Below are 18,989 nucleotides of genomic sequence, written 5' to 3' on the forward strand. Positions count from 1 at the left end.
CTTATCTTGTGCTGTGCGACGCCTCCGCGGAAAACTACCCCAATCACATTGGTGCAATGATTGTGGAGCCCACCCAGGTATCTCTGGCTTGGCCTTCAGAATGCGCTGGCAGATGCGACATATGCTCCCGATGTCGGCTCCAGGCGTTTCTGCAGTGAATGTCATTTACTTGCCAACGAGCATTGCGCAAGTCGAAAAACATGGACCTGGAGTCCCAACGAGCGCTTTGAAGACCGATATAAGCATGACAGGGGCTTAAACGTGCCCGTTTAACCCAAGATACGCAAAAGGACGCTCGGACGATGAGTGGTTTTTCATCAGCTATTATTTATGGAATCTATCTTGGATTCTATTGGTGCTGTACTCCATAGACTGATAACGCTAAGCCATGAATATGTAAAACGCGTATCAAACGAATTCTGGCAGCGGTATTTCGGCAAGTCGGCAAATTTCTAATTCCTAGGCGGTTGAGATGTCGTGTCAAAGTTGCGCCCGTGGCATTCCCGCACGAATCCAACTTTAGTAGACATACTAGGTGCACGGTTGGGTTAGCACCTCCGCAGTGGAGAGGGACGGTAGTATGTAGAGCGCTGCATGGATAGACTTTGTGCATGCTGCAGAAGTGCACTAACCTTGAAGTACTTGTTCTCCAGATCGGTCTCATCCGAGAGTCCACGCTCATACACTTGATGATCATTCTCCGCCGTGGGCACATGGAATTCCTTGCGTGATTTGTTGCGAGACCAAAGCAGGAACAGTAGCCCCAGAAGGCACAAGATCTGAAGGCCCACACACACGAGCATCATACCTACGCCCAAGGGGTACCGTGGCGCCTGCTCGGCACGGAAGAAGAAGGGGCCGACAAAGTTGCCCAGGCAGTATCCGATGAGCAGCATCGCATTCGTCGTGATCTTCTTGGTGTGGCCAGCCGTGTTGGCTGTCGCGACGGACATGGACAGTGTCCACGTAGCAGTGTAGGCGAACGAGATCCACAGGCAGGCGAGGCGGCCGTAGGGATGGGCCGAATCAATGAGCCAAAGCCCAAGGATTCCAGCGAGGAACGGCATCAGGCACAGGATCATGATGATCAGCCGCGCGTGGGCAAAACGTGACGCGCAGTAGCTGCAATGCAATCAGAGAGGCGCGGTCGTCAGTTGTGCCCAGTAACGAGATTCAAAACAGCACTCGGAGGGGGCAATCCAGCTTACCAGGCCGTTACACACGCAACAAGCTGTACAGCCCCGGAGGGCATTTGGATGAGCGTAGTCTGCAGCTTACTGAAGCCCATGCCTTGAATGATGAGACCTTGGAACTAAGATGATCATGCAGTCAGCGATGAGTGACCCAGATCTTGACTGGAGGGCGCCAACTTACAACTGTCAAGCCGCCGTTCGGCGTGTTGCTGGAGACCGCGAACACAAAGAGCAGCCATGTCTTGAGATCCATCATGGCCTCGCCAAATTGCTTCCACTTGAAGCGCTTGTTGTCAATGCCCGTCCCGTTCGTCTTTGCCCGGCTGACCACCATGATCCGCTCTTGGTCCGAGAGGAACTTGGTGGTCAAGGGGGAGCCAGGCAGGAACAGAACCACAACAACACCCCAGGCGACCGTGACTGCGCCCCAGAACAAGAACAAGATGCGCCAGCTTGCCATGCTGCCTTGAACGTGGCCGATGCCAAACGACACGATCCCTGCCACGATGTAACCGACGCCCGCGGAGCCAACCCAGATGCCCATTCGCAGCGGTTGCTCCTTGCGTTCATAATACATGGAGAAGAGAAGCATGGTGCCCGGGTTGATCGAGGCCTCAAATGCACCCAAGAAGGTGCGAGCCGCAGCCAGGCCGGCAAAGTTGATTGCGGCTCCGTGGCACATGAGCACGGCGCCCCAGATGATGACAGTGGCGGCCATGAAGTGGTTGATGGGGAGCTTTTGGAGGAGGACGTTGGTTGGAAACTCCCAGAAGAGGTAGCCAATGTACAACAGTGCTCCAGCCCATGAGAACTCGGTGCTGGTCAGGTGTAGATCTTCTCGCACTCCGAAAACGGCTGCATAGCTCAGCGTCGTCCGATCGATAGACTGCAACGCATATGTTATGCACAATATGGGCATGAGGCGCCAGTCGAGCTTGCTGACCAGCCTGCGGCGGGCGCCCTCGTCAATGTCCTCCTCGGCGCCGGCATGCAGCAGTACGAGGGCGTTGTTGACGCTGACATCGTCGTCCGTGGTGGTGAGTTTGGCGGGCTTCGAGTCCATGCTGAATATCGTCCGGCAGCGTATCGACAGTTTTGCAGATACACCATGAGACACAAACGCGGGCTGATGAACTCGTCGGCTAGCTGCCATTGAGTATTTATGCTACCGACGACGCTGTCTCGTTACAGCTATCCGATGATAAGACCCTGTCAGGCCATGGTTGCCCCACAAATCCCTGCCTCCCCACAGATAAACCCGGACAGAGCCTGGGGCACAGTCCGAAGGAAGTCGAACCCGGCGGCACTTCGTAAGCTGGAGCGAGTTGGAGTATGATGATCAGTTTCCTGTTGGGTAAACCCTTCTCGGCCTGTGCGAGATCGGCCTCGGAGGTTCCGCTATCAGTAACCCGCGGCCAACTCTAATTCTGAGCAGCCACACCCTGGCCCCGCCAAGATACACTTCGCAGTTGCATGCCAGCGCATTTAACGCCTGGACCACGACATTGTCTGCCCATGTGGGTGTTACATGTGCTGGGCAAGAGCCTCTCACCAAGTTGGCCATGGCAGCACCACCTTCCCACCCGTACCAGGCGCTCGACATTGACGAAAGGGTGAAGAGAGTGTTGCTCAAGACCCCGCTCATCGATGGCCACAATGACTTGCCGCAGCAACCCAGAGCCTGTTTTCATGGCAAGATACACGACAACCCAAAGTTTGACCTCGAGAAGGGTTTCGAGCGGGGGATGACGGACATCCCGCGCCTGAAGCAAGGTTAGTTTTCAGTTATGTCTATCCTGGCCGATGCCACGTCTCAGTGGGCCGTGCCAGCACCACAAAATCGCATACGGCAGAATTGATTTCCCATTTCATTCCCACAGGAGCTGTCGGCGGTCAATTCTGGTCAATATGCGTCCCCTGCCTTCGGTCTGCCGAGAACTTCTCCACGGCCGAGTACTCGGACATGGCCCGTGATGCAATTGAGCAGATTGACCTCACGTTGCGTCTTGTCGAGTCATACCCACAGACTTTTCAGCTTGTCAACGGACCAGACGATGTCAAGGCGATCTACGCCTCAGGGAGGATCGCATGCTCAATTGGCATCGAAGGGTGAGTCTCTATATGATACATGTGAGACCTGGCCGATGGCCCCTTCTCACTCCAGGACCTCATGCGTATCAATACACTGCTCCGCGTTGCTGACGTGCAAATTCTGCAGACTCCATATGGCCGGTAACAGTATTGGTATAATCCGGGCCTTCTACCGTCTTGGCGTGCGATACGTGAGTCTTGCCCGATACCTCGAAGGGTGCATGATCTAGTACAGCTCATCTCGAGCCTCGTGTTGACTAAACCTCGCAGTGCACGTTAACACATGTTTGCAATAATGCCTTCGCGGACAGCTCGACATCCAAGGTTGGCGCCGTGCACGGCGGGCTGTCAAAACTGGGCCGTGCGGCAATCAAAGAGATGAATCGCATCGGTAAGCTCTACTTGTCGGCTGCTTAATCCAGCAGGCTTATAGTTTCTGATGCTTGACCTGACAACCGACCAAAAACTCTTGCAGGAATGATTGTCGACCTCTCTCACGTCTCACATGAGTGCGCTCGGCAGGTTCTCGAGCTGACCCGTGCGCCCGTCATGTTCTCGCATTCCAATGCCAGGGGCGTGTTCGACTGCGCGCGAAACGTGGCCGACGAGATCCTAGACATGGTCCCCGCCAACGGTGGTATCGTCATGGTCACCTTTGTGCCGGAACACGTGGCGCACCGCCGCCACGAGGCCAAGATGGAGATGGTCATCGATCACCTCGTCTACGTCGCGGGCCGGATCGGCTGGGACCACGTGGGGCTCGGGTCCGACTTTGACGGCATTGCGTCCGTGATCCCGGGGCTCGAGGACGTGACCTGTTACCCTCGCCTGCTGGCGGCGATTCTTGACAGGGGCGCAACAGAGGAGCAGCTTGCCAAGGTGGTCGGAGAGAATATCCTCCGTGTGTGGCGAGGAGTGGAAAAAACCCGGGACCAGATGAAGGAGGAGGGTGTCCTGCCTGTTGAAGATGTTTGGGAGGACAGAACGTGGTGGAGGTATGACGGGTACTATCAGATGCCCGACCCGGATCCGGAGGACAAGCTGGGTTTGGATTGGTATGGAGTACCGCCTCCCGATGAAGGACTGTACCATGAACAAGGGAAGGAAAATCTCGCAGAGTAATCCGTAGGGCCAGACCTGTGCGACAACGTGTGGTTGGCAATGGAAAAGAAAGAGGTACGATGGGACCTCTCAAGAGAGTCTCTCCCTACACCGTGCACCATTTCACCTTTCCCATTGACCAGTCTAGCTGAGTATGTCGCAATCACTTGGTCCCGATGTGACAAAAATTGACCAACCACTTGCCAATATTCACGGCATACCACTCGCCAGGCGCTACAGAGAGCATGCACTAACAGGAAATAAAAAGCATCAGCGTGACGAGTCTTGCGCTAGCCAAGGAGACTTTTACCTTCCTCAGCTACAGAAATGCTGGGGCTTTGTTCTATGAAGACTGGGAAAAAAAAAACCGAAGCCCTTCACACAATAGTGCGACAAGATTATATCGTGCACCCACCCACCACTGCGTCGGTATATGGCTCCTAGATGCTGTTGACCCCTGATCTTGCACTTGATACGCCTTGACATTGATACATTCCACAACCAAGCACATCACAACTGATGAGAGGCTGTACCCAAGCATTCAAAGATATGACAGTGTATCGCGCAGGGGTTGTCCTTGCGATTCCGCGTCGACCAGGGCGAACATCCTGCTGCGAGAGTTACAGGACGACGCAAAGGCAGGACCTGGTTGAGCCTGCGTGGCTGAACTTCACAGTCATGGAGGAGGTTGCTTGGCACCTGGGTCTAGTGGAGCCGCCGCACTTTAGGACGGGCCCAGGTCGAAAGACGGGCTAGCCCCCCAACCAGCCGGTGATGACGTGCCAGCGAGCTAAGCTTCGTAGCTAAGTTTCCTAAACGCGGGGAAGCTCAGCTCAGCAGCGACGTGGACGAGAGACGAGAGCGAGACAACAACAGAAGTAGACCACCTCGGCAGCGGCGTCTGCTCCTCTGCAAAAAAGTCTCCGTTGCTCATGTTCGCCATCATGTCGAGTCGCTCGTCTTTGCGCCGGTTGACCGTCGCGACCCCATACCTCTCGCGCCATCTCGTTGGTTGCTGCAAGGGCATCAGGTGTTTTTCCAAGACGGGTCTCAAAAATGACGATGCGTACGATCAGACGATACCCAACATGAGAATAGACGAGAACACTCGTGTCATCTATCAAGGTGAGTCGCGGCACTCGCTCTTGGACTGCGGTCATGTAGCATTTCGTCAGTTCCCCGATGGCTGACCTAGGCTTTTCTCCTGTGGTGGCAGGTTTTACGGGCAAAGCTGTACGGTTGATCGCATTACAAGCTCTCCCGAAGGCCCCCAGATACCTGTGATACTGTTTGCCACATGAGTCTGACTGATCGCGCGACACAGGCAACGTTCAATGCGAAAGACACGATCGAATATGGTACTAACGTGGTGGGCGGTGTCTCGCCTGGCAAGGGAGGCCTGAAACACCTGGGCTTGCCCGTCTTTGAGACGGTGCGCGAGGTGAGTCGTTGCTTCGTTGTGTGGAGTTAACGGCTACCCCAGTCACCCGTGTTGAACGAGCTACGATCCTGAACCAGAAGCCGCAGACAGCGCTCTAACATGTAAGCAATGATGAAGGCCACGGACAAACTTCAACCGCACGCCACCTGCGTCTTTGTCCCTGCGCACTCGGCCGCTGGCGCCATAACGCAGGCGATCGAGGCCGAGATCCCCCTGGTCGTGGCGGTTGCCGAGCATATCCCCGTGCACGACATGCTGCGCGTGCACGAGATTCTCCGGACGCAAAGCAAGACACGTCTAGTCGGCCCAAACTGCCCCGGGATCATCGCGCCCGGGCGCTGTAGGCTGGGTGTCATGCCGTATCGTCAATACAGCAAGGGAATCGTAGGAATCGTGTCCAAGAGCGGAACGCTGAGTTACGAGGCTGTGGGCGCTACCACGGCAGTTGGGCTGGGACAGAGCATTGTTGTGGGTATGGGAGGTGACATGTTGCCAGGTTCGTGAAGTCATCCAGTCGTCTCTTGTCGATATGCGAATGCCGCCACTATATCATGGCATTGCTGACGGGTCGGGGAGGACACGAGCAACAGGCACAACGCTCGTAGATGCTCTGAATCTCTTCCTCGAGCACGAAGAAACCAAAGGCATTGTAGTGATTGGTGAGATTGGTGGAGAGGCCGAACTGAAGGCTGCCGAGCTCATCAAAGACTATCACCGCAATAACCCTACCGACCGCAAGCCCATCGTTGCAATGGTCAGCGGCCGAACAGCTCCAGTGGGCAAGACAATGGGGCATGCCGGCGCTCTGCTCAGCCATGGTGATGTTTCAGCGGAGGCAAAAGCGCGTGCCTTGCAGGATGCCGGGGCTGTCGTAGTGCCGCACCCGGGAGTTATTGGTACTGAGATGAAACGGCTATTGGGCATGTGATTTTGCTGGCGATCAAAAAGACTTCAAGTCTGGGGTGGTTTCTACCTAGTACTGCTGAGTAAATGCAATTTATTCATTATCCATGGTTCATTCGATGATGCCCGAGGACCTACTACGTGACACAATAGGATGCGGCGAGCCGCTAAGTCATCTAAGCCCATCTCGAGCACTTCACTAGGACGAATCAATGAGAAGCAAACGAACTTATGAAGCAGAAACATCATTGATTCATTAGAGAATACGGAAGTGAACCCAGCACGCAATCATAGAAAGTCGTACAACTTCAAAGCTCAGATCCCACGGGTTCTCCCTATGCAAGACCATTGGCCAATTCCACAGCTTTACTCGCAGCCTCCCCAAATCCCGATTCCACGTGTAGCCCGAGATTCGCATCTTGGATCTATATAGCAATGAGCAATTGTTACCAGAGAGGTGCTACTTGGGTTTCGGGGATCAGTAAGAACTCTGAAACTTACCAGCTTCAACCCTTCGGCAGAGTTGGTCCCTTGCAGCCGGACGACGACGGGTACTCTGAACGGCCCCAGTCTTTCTGCGGCAGTGATGATCGACTGTGCAATCATGTCACAACGGACGATGCCTTAGCAAAGACGTTTCATGTCAGTGACTATTCGGTGTCTGCTGTGTTTTGTGCAGATTCTGCTCCGGAAACCAGTCTGCAGGTCCTCGAGTACTTACCACCGTAGATGTTGACCAGGACAACTTTGACCCGCTCATCCCAAAGGATTATTTCGAATGCCTTTTGCATGGTCTCGACGGTAGCTTGGCCGCCGGTATCCAAGAAGTTGGCACTGGACCCGCCGCAATGAGCGATCGCGTCGTTTGTTGCCATGGCCAGGCCGGCTCCGTTCACCACGTTGCCAATGTTTCCATCCATCTTGACATACACCAGCCCGTGTCGACCGGCTTCTTCCTCCTCGGGCGCCTCCTGGGCACCATCGGCGGCATCGTCGTTTCCAAGGCCAAAGAGGTGCTTCTGACGACTCTTGGCAGCATTGTCGAATTCGAACTTGGCATCGATGCACATGAGCACTGGATTTTCAGATCTCGCTGCCGCTGTCAGCGACACCAAGGGGTTGATCTCTAGCATCGTGGCGTCTCTCTGGGTGAAGATATTGTACAATCGTATCAAGAGGTCTTTGAGGCTGTTTGATTCTGCGGGCGAGAACTTGACGGCCTGGGAAATGTCCCTGACCAGCTCGTCAGTGATACCTTGGGACACACTGAAGCTGAAAGAGTGCAGGCTTGCTGGGTCATCGCGGGATGTCGCTTCGATATCCACTCCGCCGCTCTTGGAGATGACAATGCCCGGCGTATAGTTCTCGCGGTCGATAATCAGAGCTAGGTACCACTCGTCGCGGAACTCGACATCCTGCGCGACGTACAGCTTGTTGACACGCAGGCCCTCGGGCCCAGTCTGCTTCGTCTGGAGCCGGTATCCCAGCATCTTTGACGCGAGCTGTTCGCCCTCCTCGGCGGTCTTGACGAGGTGGACGCCACCTTGTAAGCCATTGTCAAACCGACCTTTACCTCTGCCGCCTTTGAGGATCTGCGCCTTGATTACGCAGGTGCCATCTTCGAATGCGTTAGCAGTGATTCTGGTCGTTCGTCGGGGCTAGCGAATCTGACGCGCACCGAGTTCTCGAATGATCGACGCCACTTCGGATGGCGTTGTCGCGACCTTGGCACGCTGCACTGGCACCCCATACTGCGATGAACGTCAGCTTGTCATTATAGGGTGGCGCATTTGGGAGGATGCTGACCTCTTTCAGGAGGTCTTTCGATTGATATTCATACAAGCTCAGACGGCGGACTTGTCGCGTGACGTGTGGCAACTGAGAACAGAGAGAGAGTCAGCAAGTGTAATGTTGACTGGATAATGGCCTGCCTGTACAACCTTGGCCGGATTGCTGGACAAGAGTCGACGAGGGATAGTCCACGACATGGTCGGCGAGACACTCTGTTACGATGACGACACGCCGGTGTTTGTTCGTGCTACGAGAAGGTGTGTACCCCTCTCGATTTGAAAGGCGGAGTAATGGAACTTAGTTGGCAGAGTAAAATCATCGAAGCCCGCACCACCACTAGAAGTGAATCCCCAGGAAATCGGTTGTGGGCATGGCGACCAATCACCGCACTGGAGGAAAGCTAGCGGCCAATCCGGAGTACTTAGGTACTTTTCGAGCACCCGGTCCAGATGGAGAGTTTATGCCGTGCTGGCGCCCGTGGTCAGCCGCACGCGATCATGACCCGGTCTGATTATAGTACGCTAACTATGTTCGTCTCTATGGCATCCCTCAACCTGCGGCAATCAGGCTCCTTGGTAATGTAAAGCCATATCCTTCACACAGCCCGTCCCCAATCCTTTGTGAGATTGATCCCTATCACAAAATTGCTCTCGTCTGAGGCCAGGTAGAGACACGCATTGGCGACGTCACAAGGTTCGCAAAGACGGCGTTATGGAACATTGACAATGAATTTGCTCCGGTTCTCAGGGGTATCCGGCACGCCTGCGAAGGCCTCGAATGTCCTAGTCCGATCAATCAGTATGGGAAATAGGGAATGCATTCATGTTGTTAAAGTGGGATGGAACCTACAGTCCAGTTCCAATCTCGCCGTTTTGCCCCCTTGGTCTTCACGGCAGAGATGACATCGGGCATTGACGCCTCGAGGCGCTGACCGCCGGTCTCGTCGATATTAGCTACCAGGACCTTCGCACCTTCTTCGGCGAACCGCTTGACGATGCCTTGGAGATAGCCAGAAGCACCTCCTACCGGTTCGATTCGGCAAAAAGAGCCCAACGCCCATACTTACTGTAAATGTACACTTGTTCTGGGCCCTATTGCGCTATACACGGATGCTCTACACCTGCACGCTTACTTGTCTTGACGTACAAGTACTCTGATGTAAGGTGTGCAGTTTCCTACTGTGACTTTCGATATGGGCATCAAAGGACTGAAATGCCTTGTTGGTGTGGCAAGTTGTGCTAGCGTATTCTGACGATAAACTCACGTTTGCTTTTCCATGACACCAGTTAATCTAGTCTCAGAGCCCAGACGACCCCACCAAAAAAGGCCTGGGCCTATCGTTGTTCCCCGAAGACCGCCAACCGAGAGTGTGATCTGGCGCCGCGGAGAGTGCCCGAAAAACGCTCAAGCTAAGCTTGTCCTCCTCCGTCATGGACTACCCTGATGTGGATCTGTCGCCTTCGGGCGGTTACCGATGGACGCGAACGAACGAACACCTGCCAACTGCAATGCGGGGAGGTAATGAGCTAATCTTGCCGCTCTGTAAGGTCCCCGACGGCACAGTGGCCCCAGGAAAAACAATGATACGCCAGCGGCTGGGATTCGTGCGGGACAGACGTGGAGACCCCGCAGAACTGATGCCCCCATTCCATCGGATCCCCGCGTCCCGACTCCCGACAGTCTGGGTCCCCGCTTGGCCTAACAGCACGACGCCGAAGTCGCACTACTGCTCCTGTTACCTATAGAGGGCGCTTCACCGTCACCTTGTCTTGCCATTTTCACCTTTGAGGAGCTTGTCTCTTCAGAGTCCCCATTGCTACTACATTGACTACCTCTGGCTGATTGGAGCCCTGCGAGCGCCAAAGTTGGACGAAGACACAATGACGACCACGACTAGGGACGCCAAGAACGACCCATCTCATGTCGACGATGCCAGTCACGTTGATGCGGCCATTGAGAAAGGCGAATTCGATGCCGCCCACAAGGTCAGTAACCACGAAGCTGTAGCCGTGGGCGTGATGGTTTGAAACAGAATGGCGACAGACACATTTGCTAACCAGAGGACCTGACAACGCAGAGTAATGCGGTTGGTTACAATAAGTATGTCGAGGGTCTGACTATCGAATATACAGCCAAGGAGGCCAACGGGGTCCGGTGGAAGATCGACTTGATAATTATGCCCGCGTTCCTCATTACGCAGGCTCTACAGTTCATGGACAAGACCTCACTCAACTATGCCAATCTCTTTGGCTACCAGCAGGCGTTGGGCCTCCAGGGTCTGCAGTTCAACTATCTCTCAGCCAGTAAGCTTATTCAGGACACCTGCCATTTTTGCCTTGAGGTCTCATACTGCACACAACTGACACGTTCTATGTTGCTCCGCAGTGATTTACGCCGGCTATTTCTTCGGCCAGTATCCGTGCGGGTGGCTCATCGGTAGATACCCAGCTCAGAAGGTTATGGCCGTCAGTATCTTTCTATGGGGCATCACCGTCCTCGTCATGACTCAGGCACGCTCCTACTCGAGTGCCCTTGGTGTCCGCTTTCTCATGGGTCTCTTTGAGGCTGCGGTGACTCCTGGCCTCACCCTCATGACCGGCTTCTGGTACGAGCGCCGCGAGATCCCCCTCCGCCAGTGCATCTGGTACTCGTCCCTCGGATGGGGTGGCATTATCGGCTCCTACATCTCCATGGGCATCTCGCAGCTGCCCGCCAACATGACACCCGGGCGCTGGGAGCTCATATTCTACATCCTCGGTGGCGTCACCTGTATCTGGTCTTTTGTGCTCTGGTTCCTGCTCCCTGACTCGCCCTCGTCTGCGTACTTCCTTAACCACCGCGAGCGACTGATTGCCGTTCGGCGGGTTGCCAACAATGAGACGGGCATCAAAAACAAGAGCTTTGACAAAGCCCAGGTCAAGATGGGCTTCCTCGACCCCAAGACGATCCTGCTCTTTGTCTCTGTGTTCGCCGCCGCCATCCCGAACGGCGTCGTCAACTCATTCTCCACCATCATCATTAAGGGCATGGGCTTCAATACCACGACGACAACACAGCTCAAGTCTGTCGGTGATGCAGTCCAGATTGTCGCCCTGATCGTCAGCGGCACGATCATCCTGAATGTTCCCAACTCGCGCCTCCTCACTGCGTCCGTGGCCAACCTGCTCTGCGTCCTCTGCGCGGCCATGATGGCTTTCCTGCCGCGATCCAATACCTGGGGCAGGCTCGTATCCTTTTGGCTGGTCAACGCGCAGTCGGTCGGCTTCACCGTGTCTTTGACCACCATCTCGTCCAATATGGCGGGCTACACCAAGCGATCTCTAGCCAGCGGTCTGGTCTTGTGAGTATCTGCCTCTCTCATTGTCCTGTAACTATCTCTCTATTATACCCTTACTGATTCTGTGTCAATGAACAGCACCGCTTACTGCTGGGGCAACTTTGCAGGCCCTTTCGTCGTCAAGCCCGAGCAGGCACCAGATTACAAGGGGGCGTCCATCGGCCTCCTCGTCGGCTACGGCATCAAGTTTGTCTGCCACTTCGCCCTTCTCGCCTACATGTGGTCGGTCAACCGCCATCGCGACAAGACCTACGGCCCGGCCGATAAAGCGGCCAGCAACGAGGCTGGCATGCGCGACGTCACCGAGTTCGAGAACAAGGACTTCCGCTATGTGTTGTAGAGAGATGTGTTCCTTGATATAGAGGGAAGGGAGAATCGGCGTTGCGCCTTAGTCGTGGCGGTGGTCGTAGGGATGCGAAGGTGGCCTGCGTTCATGGAGGTGTTGGAATTGAAACCTGCATCGTCCGTCACACACATGCAACGCCTCAGCGATACGCCGTCATCTCATCGGTAATACTATTGCTCTGCACATGTCTCGCAACTGGGTGGCGGCCACCGTGCTCCAACTCATGCGACGGCAAGCTCATACTTTGTGAGTCATGACCTGCCTCGTGGAATTTCGCTCCTGTCCTCGACGTCTCATCGAAGCTGCTGGCTCGACCAACGCGTCAGCGTTTCAGGCTTGACAGAAGCCCAACATTATCTCGAATGCACTCAAGGTCGTACGAGCCTGCAGCTCTCCGGAAACGCCACTGCTGTCTCGGCTCGTGATTTCCAGTCTGTATATCCCCTCTCGCGAATAGTTGCATCACCGTGGCCGGGCCCTGAGCAGCTCGACTCGCGGCCCGAGCCCGTGTTGCACTGATGAGAGCTACAGCGGCGATCGACTGCGACTCCGGAGCGATTTTCGAGCCGTTTGTCTTCATCGCCTCCATCGGTGGCGCCAGCAGGCGCGGAGGGCTAATGACCATAATGGGTGCCAAGGCACGTGGCAGCCAGCAGCCTCAGCTAGAACCCACTCCCAAGTAAGACCAACTTAAGGAGAGCGAGGCAAGCTGCTTCATGCTGCGCCATGCGGCCCACCGTTTGGTGAAAGCCTGAAGTGCCAAGCCTCCTGGGTTTGTATTAAGTTTTCACTTCCTCGCTGTCATCAGGCAACGCGATGTGGTCGAATACGGCTAGGCGGTTTCCTCGACACCACCAACACGCTCCGGCTCCCCGGCCTATCTGAGGGCTGGTCTACGTCTATCTGCTTCTTGACCTGTGCGCTCACTGGTCAGTGATAAATATTCGATATGATAAGTCCTTTCGAGGACCTTATTATGAGAATACGAGACACCCCAACAGTGGCTCGATCGAGACGTGCCCTACCTGGGCCAAGGCCACCCGTGTCCACGGACGGCAACAATTACCCCTCGATGTGTGTCTTTTGTGGAATTTGGTGGCGATGGATGGTGAGACATGTGGCAAGCCTTCCTTACGCTGTCCCGGGTCTGGCCCATTCCTCTCGGCCACCGAAAAGCCTTCGGGCGTCTGATCGACGTCACAACCGCCTCGGCGTCAGCCACAACTGGGTGCTGGAAAAGGACCAGAACCTTGATCCCTGTGCACTGAAGCTGGGAGGGTCCCACTTACCAAGAGCGCCGACGGGACAAACCTTATGCAGCATACTACCGAAACCTTGCCCTCTGATGCATTTGAGGACAAGACTGTCTCACTATAATACTTGGCTCGCGCAATCTTGACTCAAAAACAGCAGCCCGCCATTCTTCGAGGGAAATCATGATTCCTGACATTTCCTTCACTTCTTCGCTCGGGGCAGACATATACACGCATGCCGGTACAGACACTGACCTGCCCACTGGCTCAACAAGAAAACCGGACGCAACTGACAGACATACGCATGAAGGCAGCATGACATGGCAGCAACCTCACTGAACCAGCTCCCCCAACCACGCCGGTGGTGGGCCGCGGCGCTCCTCGACGAACTCGATGCCATTTCCCGGCGGGCAGCGCATATCATTGACCCTCGCAGTCCCGCGTATCAGACCTTCGAGCCCTATCCGTCACGCGCCTTTGGTATCGTTTTTTCTGTCTTTACTGGAACGCTCTGCCTCGTGTTGCTGGGTACGTCATCCCCCAATTATCATGCTGACGGCTTCATGCTGTTTGCAGGAATGTCTAAGAGTATTGGACTAACGAATGATCAGGAGTGCGTGCTCGAACGCTCCTCGGCTGGCGGAAGGTAGCCTACACGCAATGCCGTGAGTTCTGCTCTCAGCCATTGGCTCTGGCATTATTTCAAACGCAGTTCTGACACGCCCATCGCAATGCCTCCCGATGCAGTCGTCGTTGTGCAGTTCTTTGTGGCATTATGCTACATGGTCGTCAGCGCCGTACTCCGGTATGGATTTGACTCGAACGATGACATTGAGACGTGTCAGATGGCTACAAATGCCTGCCTTGTCCTCTATACCATAATAAAGGTCTGTAATTGATACCCTCTCCTCATGGTGCAAACAACGAAGAGAATGGGGAAGCTGACAGATCGTGCAGGGGGTAATGTCACCACCACGATACAACCTTGAGGCGCCAGACAGGCGCGAGGACGTATCCACGGCGCTGACTGTTCTTGTAGTTGTTTTATATCTTTCTTGCTGATCGACTGGTGAGTTACGAATTTTCAAGCTTCGCTGCAAGAGCCCAGCTCAGTTTGAGACACTGACCAACGTTGGATTGGCAGCATGTTGTCTGGACCGGCGGTGATCGTCGATCCAAATCGAAATTGTACATTTTCCATTACGCCCTCATAGTGGGTAAGAGGCTCCTACACGTGGCTCGCTTCCTTGCTCCCACTTTTGCGCAACTTACTGATACGGGTTATCACCAGCTGTGATCATAAGCTGGAATTGCATTTTCTACTACCAGTATGTGCCCGCTCTGTGCATAGTTTTTCACACGCGATCCGTATGTGGAGCAGAAACGGACTGACCCGTGCAAAACAGCGCCACAACCAGCATTCAGAACGACGTCTGCGTCGTCGGGGCTATTCGAGCACTCATTATCGTGGTGATTGTGCTCGATTTGATGCTAAACGTGGGTCTTCACTGTGGTCTACCCAGACGACCAAATCTGGAATGCGTAACACACCGTGCTGACCTGGGCCGGCCGTTGTCTTGCATAGTTGTACTTGACGATATTCTTCCTGTCTTGCCTGAGTCGTGAGTCTTTCTTACTCTTATTGGATTTTCGTTTCCTCAGAGCCGGCCTGGCTTCGATGTCTTTTCATGAATACAATCAACTGATCACCTCTGGCTCTACACATCTAGGATCCTTCCGATTATCGTCAGGCAGCAGTGGAATCAGTTGGTTCCGGAGATCCAGACCGAGCGAGACCCACGAAAGACGTCTTAGTGCAGAGCTCCGAGCCCTTACAAGGAGGACGGTGGCTGGCCTCGTCATCAATTTGACTGGAACCGCCATGTAGGTTTCCCCTCGATATCTCCCACGTGTATCGTGGGCGTACAGGCACAGACCTGTGTTTGGGTGCGAAGATGGAACCCACGAACCTAACTGACATTTGCGCACTTCTCGCTGGCGCTCATCTGTCTAGCAACCTGGTTTCGATGATCGTCTTGAACGGAGAGGCAATGTGGTTCTGCTGGATCACCTGTAAAGCCGACAGTAAGTCCTCCTCTCTGTCGTTACCGACAAGACACCACAGACAGAAACTCGCATTCATCCTTGTGTCGGATGATACTGATCTGCGGAAAAGTAATGGTCAATGTCATCGTGCTGTTCTGGATGACATCGCCCAGAGGTGAGCGAGGCAGCGAGACAGCTACGACCAAGACGACTACGATGTCAAGACGAAACGGCAGCCACGACTCATCGGCCGACAACGGCACGACAATAACAATGGTCGAGTTGACCGACATGCTGGCCGGACCCGCGGAGGGGAAACCGTCGCCAATCCACACGACGAGGGAACGAAGGGCCGACGACAGTCCCTGAAAGAAAATCGTACGAGCGAGCAGCAAATCGAGAATCCTGCAGAGCAGACCCGTTTGCGGATGGAATCGCGCTGGACAAGGCTTGCAATGCTGCAGCAGCCAAATAAGAACTGATGTAGGAAAGAATGCATCTAGCGTGTGCTTCAGCGGATAGGGGACGCATCATAGTGAGAATTAAGAAATTTGAGGCTCGAGGCATGGTCGCACCTTGCTTGCGGTATATAAGTATTACAAAAGCATAAAATTGCCTCCTAGTTCGTATATAGTCGGTGTGCTGGATCCTGGCAGGACAGTTAAAAGGGCAGAAACCTCAAAGGACCGTCGTGGTGAAAGTCGTGCTAGAAGCTCCACCGTGAAAACCCAGAAGTGACATGGCTGAGGAATTGAACCTGAGATGGCCCGTAGCTTGACCTGGGTGGTCGTGATCCAGAAGCCAGAATCCTCCCGCATCATCGAGCTCATTGTGGTGTCCCTCGCTTGCTCACTCAGCGTCCACAAACTTCTACCATTGAAGCACATCCTACTGGGGTTTTCCCTGAACGTCTAACAGGCAGATGTCTCGTAGGAACATACCACAGGGGTTCGCAGCAGACATTGGGAGGTGATGGATGTGTACCATAAGCACTGCGATGAGGAGTGCTAGCCAGCCAACCGAGCCGAACCGGACCGGGCCCAAAGATGGGAAGGTTGGGCAGTGCATTGGTGGGGGAAGACCAGCCAGGGGGGCCAAGGCTCTTGCGGGGAAGTGGATCTGGACTGAGAAGGGGTCTGGTTCCCCCCATGGCCTGCTCGTGCCTCTCTTTTGTGTTTGGCAGATTCTGGGGCGGGACTGTAGCGTGAGGCAGGGTTCGGGAGGCATGTGGGGGACCCGAAATCACCGTTGACGAAGCAGTAACAGCACAGCCCTGATTGGACACTTTTTGCAGCCTCTCGGCATTTTTGTTTCGCGGCGAGCCTGTCGGGAGGCGCGCGGGTCGGAGAGGCGATGTCTCGGCTGGAAGGCTTACGGGGGAGAGAGACCGAGCAGGCAGCATGTATAAACACGATAAAGGCCTCCCGCCCCGAGACCGTTGTCCTCTCTCACTTCCTCTTGTTGTTGTTCTGCATTTCTAGAATACTGTTTTGCCTCTTCTGCCACTCAAAAAGGATACCACGGGGTGTAAGCAGCAAAAAATGCCAGGCGTCACCACTCAAGTCGCTGTAAAGCGCATCAGCGAGCCCAAGGTCGGCGAGAATGGCTACACTGGCTTCCACCCGGGCAAGGTCGATGTCTTCAAGGCCGGCAGCCAGCCTTTTGGCGCCGACACAAAGGCCCTGACGAGCGACATCCAGCTCGAGCACGACATCGAGATTGTTGTCCGCGATGGCGCCCGCCTGTATGCCGACGTCTACCGCCCGCATAACTGGGATGGCGGCAAGATCCCGGCAATCCTGAGCTGGTCCCCCTACGGCAAGAAGTACAGCGCCCTGGACATGCTCCCCATGACCATCTGGCATTCCTGCGTCAGGAGGGACGACCTGTCCGGCCTGGAGAAGTTTGAGGGCTTGGACCCGGCGCACTGGTGCCCTCGCGGGTATGCCATTGTGTCCGTCGATGCCAGAGGCGCAGGCAACAGTGATGGCCACATTGGCGTGCTGGGCACACAGGAAGGCGAGGACGGGCACGACGTCGTCGAGGCTATTGCCGCCATGGATTGGTGCAACGGCAACGTCGGCATGGCAGGAAATTCGTATCTAGCCATCTCGCAGTGGTTCACAGCCGCTCAGGCACCGCCTTCCCTCAAGGCCATCGCTCCCTGGGAGGGTCTCAGTGACCTGTATAGAGAACAGTTCTGCCGCGGTACGTCTTTGGCGCACTTGTGTATAATCCCATTGCATTTGGATTTCAGCGTCTAACACTTCTCATTCTCGCAACAGGAGGCCGCTTCAGCATGGACAACTTCGACCTCATCACCAAAGAAATCCTTCGCGGCAAGCCCTCTTCAGGCGTTGAGGACATTGCTGAGATGTACCGCCGGAGCCCCGTGATCAATGACTTCTGGCGCGACAAGCGCGCCGACTTCACCAAGATCAAGTGCCCCGTGTATATCAAGGGATCCGACGTCAGCGGCCTGCACAACATGGGCTCGATCAGGGCCTGGCTCGAGATCCCGCACGATCAGAAATGGATCCAGTGGGGGGCAGAGCAGGAGTGGTTCGATCTGTACAGCATTCCGCAATCGAACGTGGACCTGGCTCAGTACTTTGATCACTATCTCCAAGGCAAGGACACAAAGTGGGTTGAGCAGACGCCCAAGGTGCGGTGGACCACGCTGCAGTACGGCGATAGGAAGCCAACCCACGATATCAAGCTCGCCGGATTCCCCGTGCCGAACACAGAGTACAAGGAGCTCTTCTTCGCACCGGACAGCCGCCTAGCCGAGTCGGCACCAGCAGGACCTGCCCAGAGAGTGTCGTACAACTCCGAGCAAAAGGGCTCGTGCGTCGAGTTCACACACACGTTCCCCACCGCGTCGCGACTCCTTGGTCTGCCCAAGGCCATTCTCTACATGTCCTGCGACGCGCGGGATGACTTTGTCGTCTACGTGCATCTGCGCAAGAAGGACAAGGACGGCAAGGATCTCTTGCATCTCAACTTCCCGATCGAGCGGACGCCCATCAAGAGCATAAGCGAGCTCGAGACCAAGAACATGCACGCCGTCAACACGCATTCCGGCCAGCAAGGCATTCTGAGAGCATCCCACCGCAGGATTGACAGGGAGAAATCGATCCACCCGCAGTTCCCGTTCCATCCGCACGAGAAGCAGGAGAAGATTGAGCCGGGCACCGTCGTCAAGTTGGAAATCGGCATCTGGGCAATGGGGGTCGATTATGAAGCTGGAGAGAGCATCACTGTCAGAGTAAGTACTGGCCGGCGATCAAAGCCTTCGAGAACTTGTGCTGACTTTAGCAAAAGATTGGTGGTCACAACTTCACCGCGGCGGAATTCACAGCTTGGTCGCTGCCGAGGCCGGACCATGAACTCAACAAGGGCGAGCACAAGGTGTACTTTGGCGGCGAGTACCCGAGTTCCATCATCCTGCCGTATGTTGGCGCTCCGTAGAGAAATGCTATACGCC

At 55.0% G+C, this 18,989-nt stretch overlaps 7 protein-coding genes across 7 annotated transcripts; 5 read left to right on the forward strand and 2 right to left on the reverse strand.

Annotated features, from left to right (window-relative positions):
- Positions 1-318: 318 nt before the first annotated feature.
- Positions 319-2,325, reverse strand: B0I36DRAFT_416458 (allantoate permease). The gene is made up of 3 exons (XM_046162076.1): positions 1,375-2,325; positions 1,209-1,312; positions 319-1,122 (listed from the first exon to the last, which is right to left on the reverse strand). Exons 1-3 carry the CDS (start codon positions 2,254-2,256, stop codon positions 549-551), a joined length of 1,560 nt encoding a protein of 519 aa, XP_046008338.1. The 5' UTR covers positions 2,257-2,325; the 3' UTR covers positions 319-548.
- Positions 2,326-2,709: 384 nt separating this feature from the next.
- B0I36DRAFT_295490 (membrane dipeptidase) lies at positions 2,710-4,593 on the forward strand. Its single transcript, XM_046151859.1, has 5 exons — positions 2,710-2,966; positions 3,074-3,302; positions 3,412-3,475; positions 3,555-3,675; positions 3,760-4,593. The coding sequence occupies exons 1-5, from the start codon at positions 2,756-2,758 to the stop codon at positions 4,404-4,406; spliced, it is 1,272 nt and encodes a 423-aa protein (XP_046008339.1). The 5' UTR covers positions 2,710-2,755; the 3' UTR covers positions 4,407-4,593.
- Positions 4,594-5,245: 652 nt separating this feature from the next.
- Positions 5,246-6,836, forward strand: B0I36DRAFT_274425 (succinyl-CoA synthetase-like protein). The gene is made up of 5 exons (XM_046151352.1): positions 5,246-5,510; positions 5,602-5,618; positions 5,710-5,826; positions 5,944-6,322; positions 6,417-6,836. The coding sequence occupies exons 1-5, from the start codon at positions 5,318-5,320 to the stop codon at positions 6,752-6,754; spliced, it is 1,044 nt and encodes a 347-aa protein (XP_046008340.1). The 5' UTR covers positions 5,246-5,317; the 3' UTR covers positions 6,755-6,836.
- A 125-nt stretch (positions 6,837-6,961) lies between these two features.
- On the reverse strand, positions 6,962-8,800 carry B0I36DRAFT_332043 (beta subunit of gdp-forming succinate-CoA ligase). The gene is made up of 6 exons (XM_046155057.1): positions 8,670-8,800; positions 8,536-8,607; positions 8,408-8,480; positions 7,451-8,347; positions 7,231-7,352; positions 6,962-7,154 (listed from the first exon to the last, which is right to left on the reverse strand). The coding sequence occupies exons 1-6, from the start codon at positions 8,715-8,717 to the stop codon at positions 7,065-7,067; spliced, it is 1,302 nt and encodes a 433-aa protein (XP_046008341.1). The 5' UTR covers positions 8,718-8,800; the 3' UTR covers positions 6,962-7,064.
- A 1,600-nt stretch (positions 8,801-10,400) lies between these two features.
- On the forward strand, positions 10,401-12,297 carry B0I36DRAFT_387256 (major facilitator superfamily domain-containing protein; the record flags this gene model as incomplete). Its single annotated transcript, XM_046161153.1, has 4 exons — positions 10,401-10,505; positions 10,598-10,823; positions 10,906-11,860; positions 11,936-12,297. The coding sequence occupies 4 exons, from the start codon at positions 10,401-10,403 to the stop codon at positions 12,195-12,197; spliced, it is 1,548 nt and encodes a 515-aa protein (XP_046008342.1). The 3' UTR covers positions 12,198-12,297.
- Positions 12,298-14,862: 2,565 nt separating this feature from the next.
- B0I36DRAFT_164443 (uncharacterized protein) lies at positions 14,863-16,175 on the forward strand. Its single transcript, XM_046148705.1, has 5 exons — positions 14,863-14,953; positions 15,042-15,078; positions 15,187-15,340; positions 15,471-15,541; positions 15,633-16,175. The coding sequence occupies exons 1-5, from the start codon at positions 14,945-14,947 to the stop codon at positions 15,869-15,871; spliced, it is 510 nt and encodes a 169-aa protein (XP_046008343.1). The 5' UTR covers positions 14,863-14,944; the 3' UTR covers positions 15,872-16,175.
- An 868-nt stretch (positions 16,176-17,043) lies between these two features.
- On the forward strand, positions 17,044-18,973 carry B0I36DRAFT_376620 (hydrolase; the record flags this gene model as incomplete). The annotated part of the gene is made up of 3 exons (XM_046160472.1): positions 17,044-17,710; positions 17,788-18,770; positions 18,821-18,973. 3 exons carry the CDS (start codon positions 17,044-17,046, stop codon positions 18,971-18,973), a joined length of 1,803 nt encoding a protein of 600 aa, XP_046008344.1.
- Between the last annotated feature and the right edge of the window lie 16 nt (positions 18,974-18,989).

The sequence above is a fragment of the Microdochium trichocladiopsis genome (genome assembly GCF_020744255.1).
Source record: "Microdochium trichocladiopsis strain MPI-CAGE-CH-0230 chromosome Unknown B0I36scaffold_9, whole genome shotgun sequence".
NCBI classification, from domain to species: domain Eukaryota; kingdom Fungi; phylum Ascomycota; class Sordariomycetes; order Xylariales; family Microdochiaceae; genus Microdochium; species Microdochium trichocladiopsis.

Coding starts and splice junctions, on each gene's coding strand:
- B0I36DRAFT_274425 (XM_046151352.1), top strand. CDS start 5,318: ATGTTCGCCATCATGTCGAGTCGCTCGTCTTTGCGCCGGTTGACCGTC. Junction 5,827..5,943: donor TCTTTGAGACGGTGCGCGAG/GTGAGTCGTTGC, acceptor GCAATGATGAAG/GCCACGGACAAACTTCAACC. Junction 6,323..6,416: donor GGGAGGTGACATGTTGCCAG/GTTCGTGAAGTC, acceptor CACGAGCAACAG/GCACAACGCTCGTAGATGCT.
- B0I36DRAFT_295490 (XM_046151859.1), top strand. CDS start 2,756: ATGGCAGCACCACCTTCCCACCCGTACCAGGCGCTCGACATTGACGAA. Junction 3,303..3,411: donor TGCTCAATTGGCATCGAAGG/GTGAGTCTCTAT, acceptor CAAATTCTGCAG/ACTCCATATGGCCGGTAACA. Junction 3,476..3,554: donor ACCGTCTTGGCGTGCGATAC/GTGAGTCTTGCC, acceptor TAAACCTCGCAG/TGCACGTTAACACATGTTTG.
- B0I36DRAFT_164443 (XM_046148705.1), top strand. Junction 15,341..15,470: donor AATTTGACTGGAACCGCCAT/GTAGGTTTCCCC, acceptor TCATCTGTCTAG/CAACCTGGTTTCGATGATCG. Junction 15,542..15,632: donor GATCACCTGTAAAGCCGACA/GTAAGTCCTCCT, acceptor TCTGCGGAAAAG/TAATGGTCAATGTCATCGTG.
- B0I36DRAFT_332043 (XM_046155057.1), bottom strand. CDS start 8,717: ATGTCGTGGACTATCCCTCGTCGACTCTTGTCCAGCAATCCGGCCAAG. Junction 8,481..8,535: donor CGAAAGACCTCCTGAAAGAG/GTCAGCATCCTC, acceptor CGTTCATCGCAG/TATGGGGTGCCAGTGCAGCG. Junction 7,353..7,450: donor CCTGGTCAACATCTACGGTG/GTAAGTACTCGA, acceptor GTCTTTGCTAAG/GCATCGTCCGTTGTGACATG.
- B0I36DRAFT_416458 (XM_046162076.1), bottom strand. CDS start 2,256: ATGGACTCGAAGCCCGCCAAACTCACCACCACGGACGACGATGTCAGC. Junction 1,313..1,374: donor CGAACGGCGGCTTGACAGTT/GTAAGTTGGCGC, acceptor TGATCATCTTAG/TTCCAAGGTCTCATCATTCA. Junction 1,123..1,208: donor GTTGCGTGTGTAACGGCCTG/GTAAGCTGGATT, acceptor ATTGCATTGCAG/CTACTGCGCGTCACGTTTTG.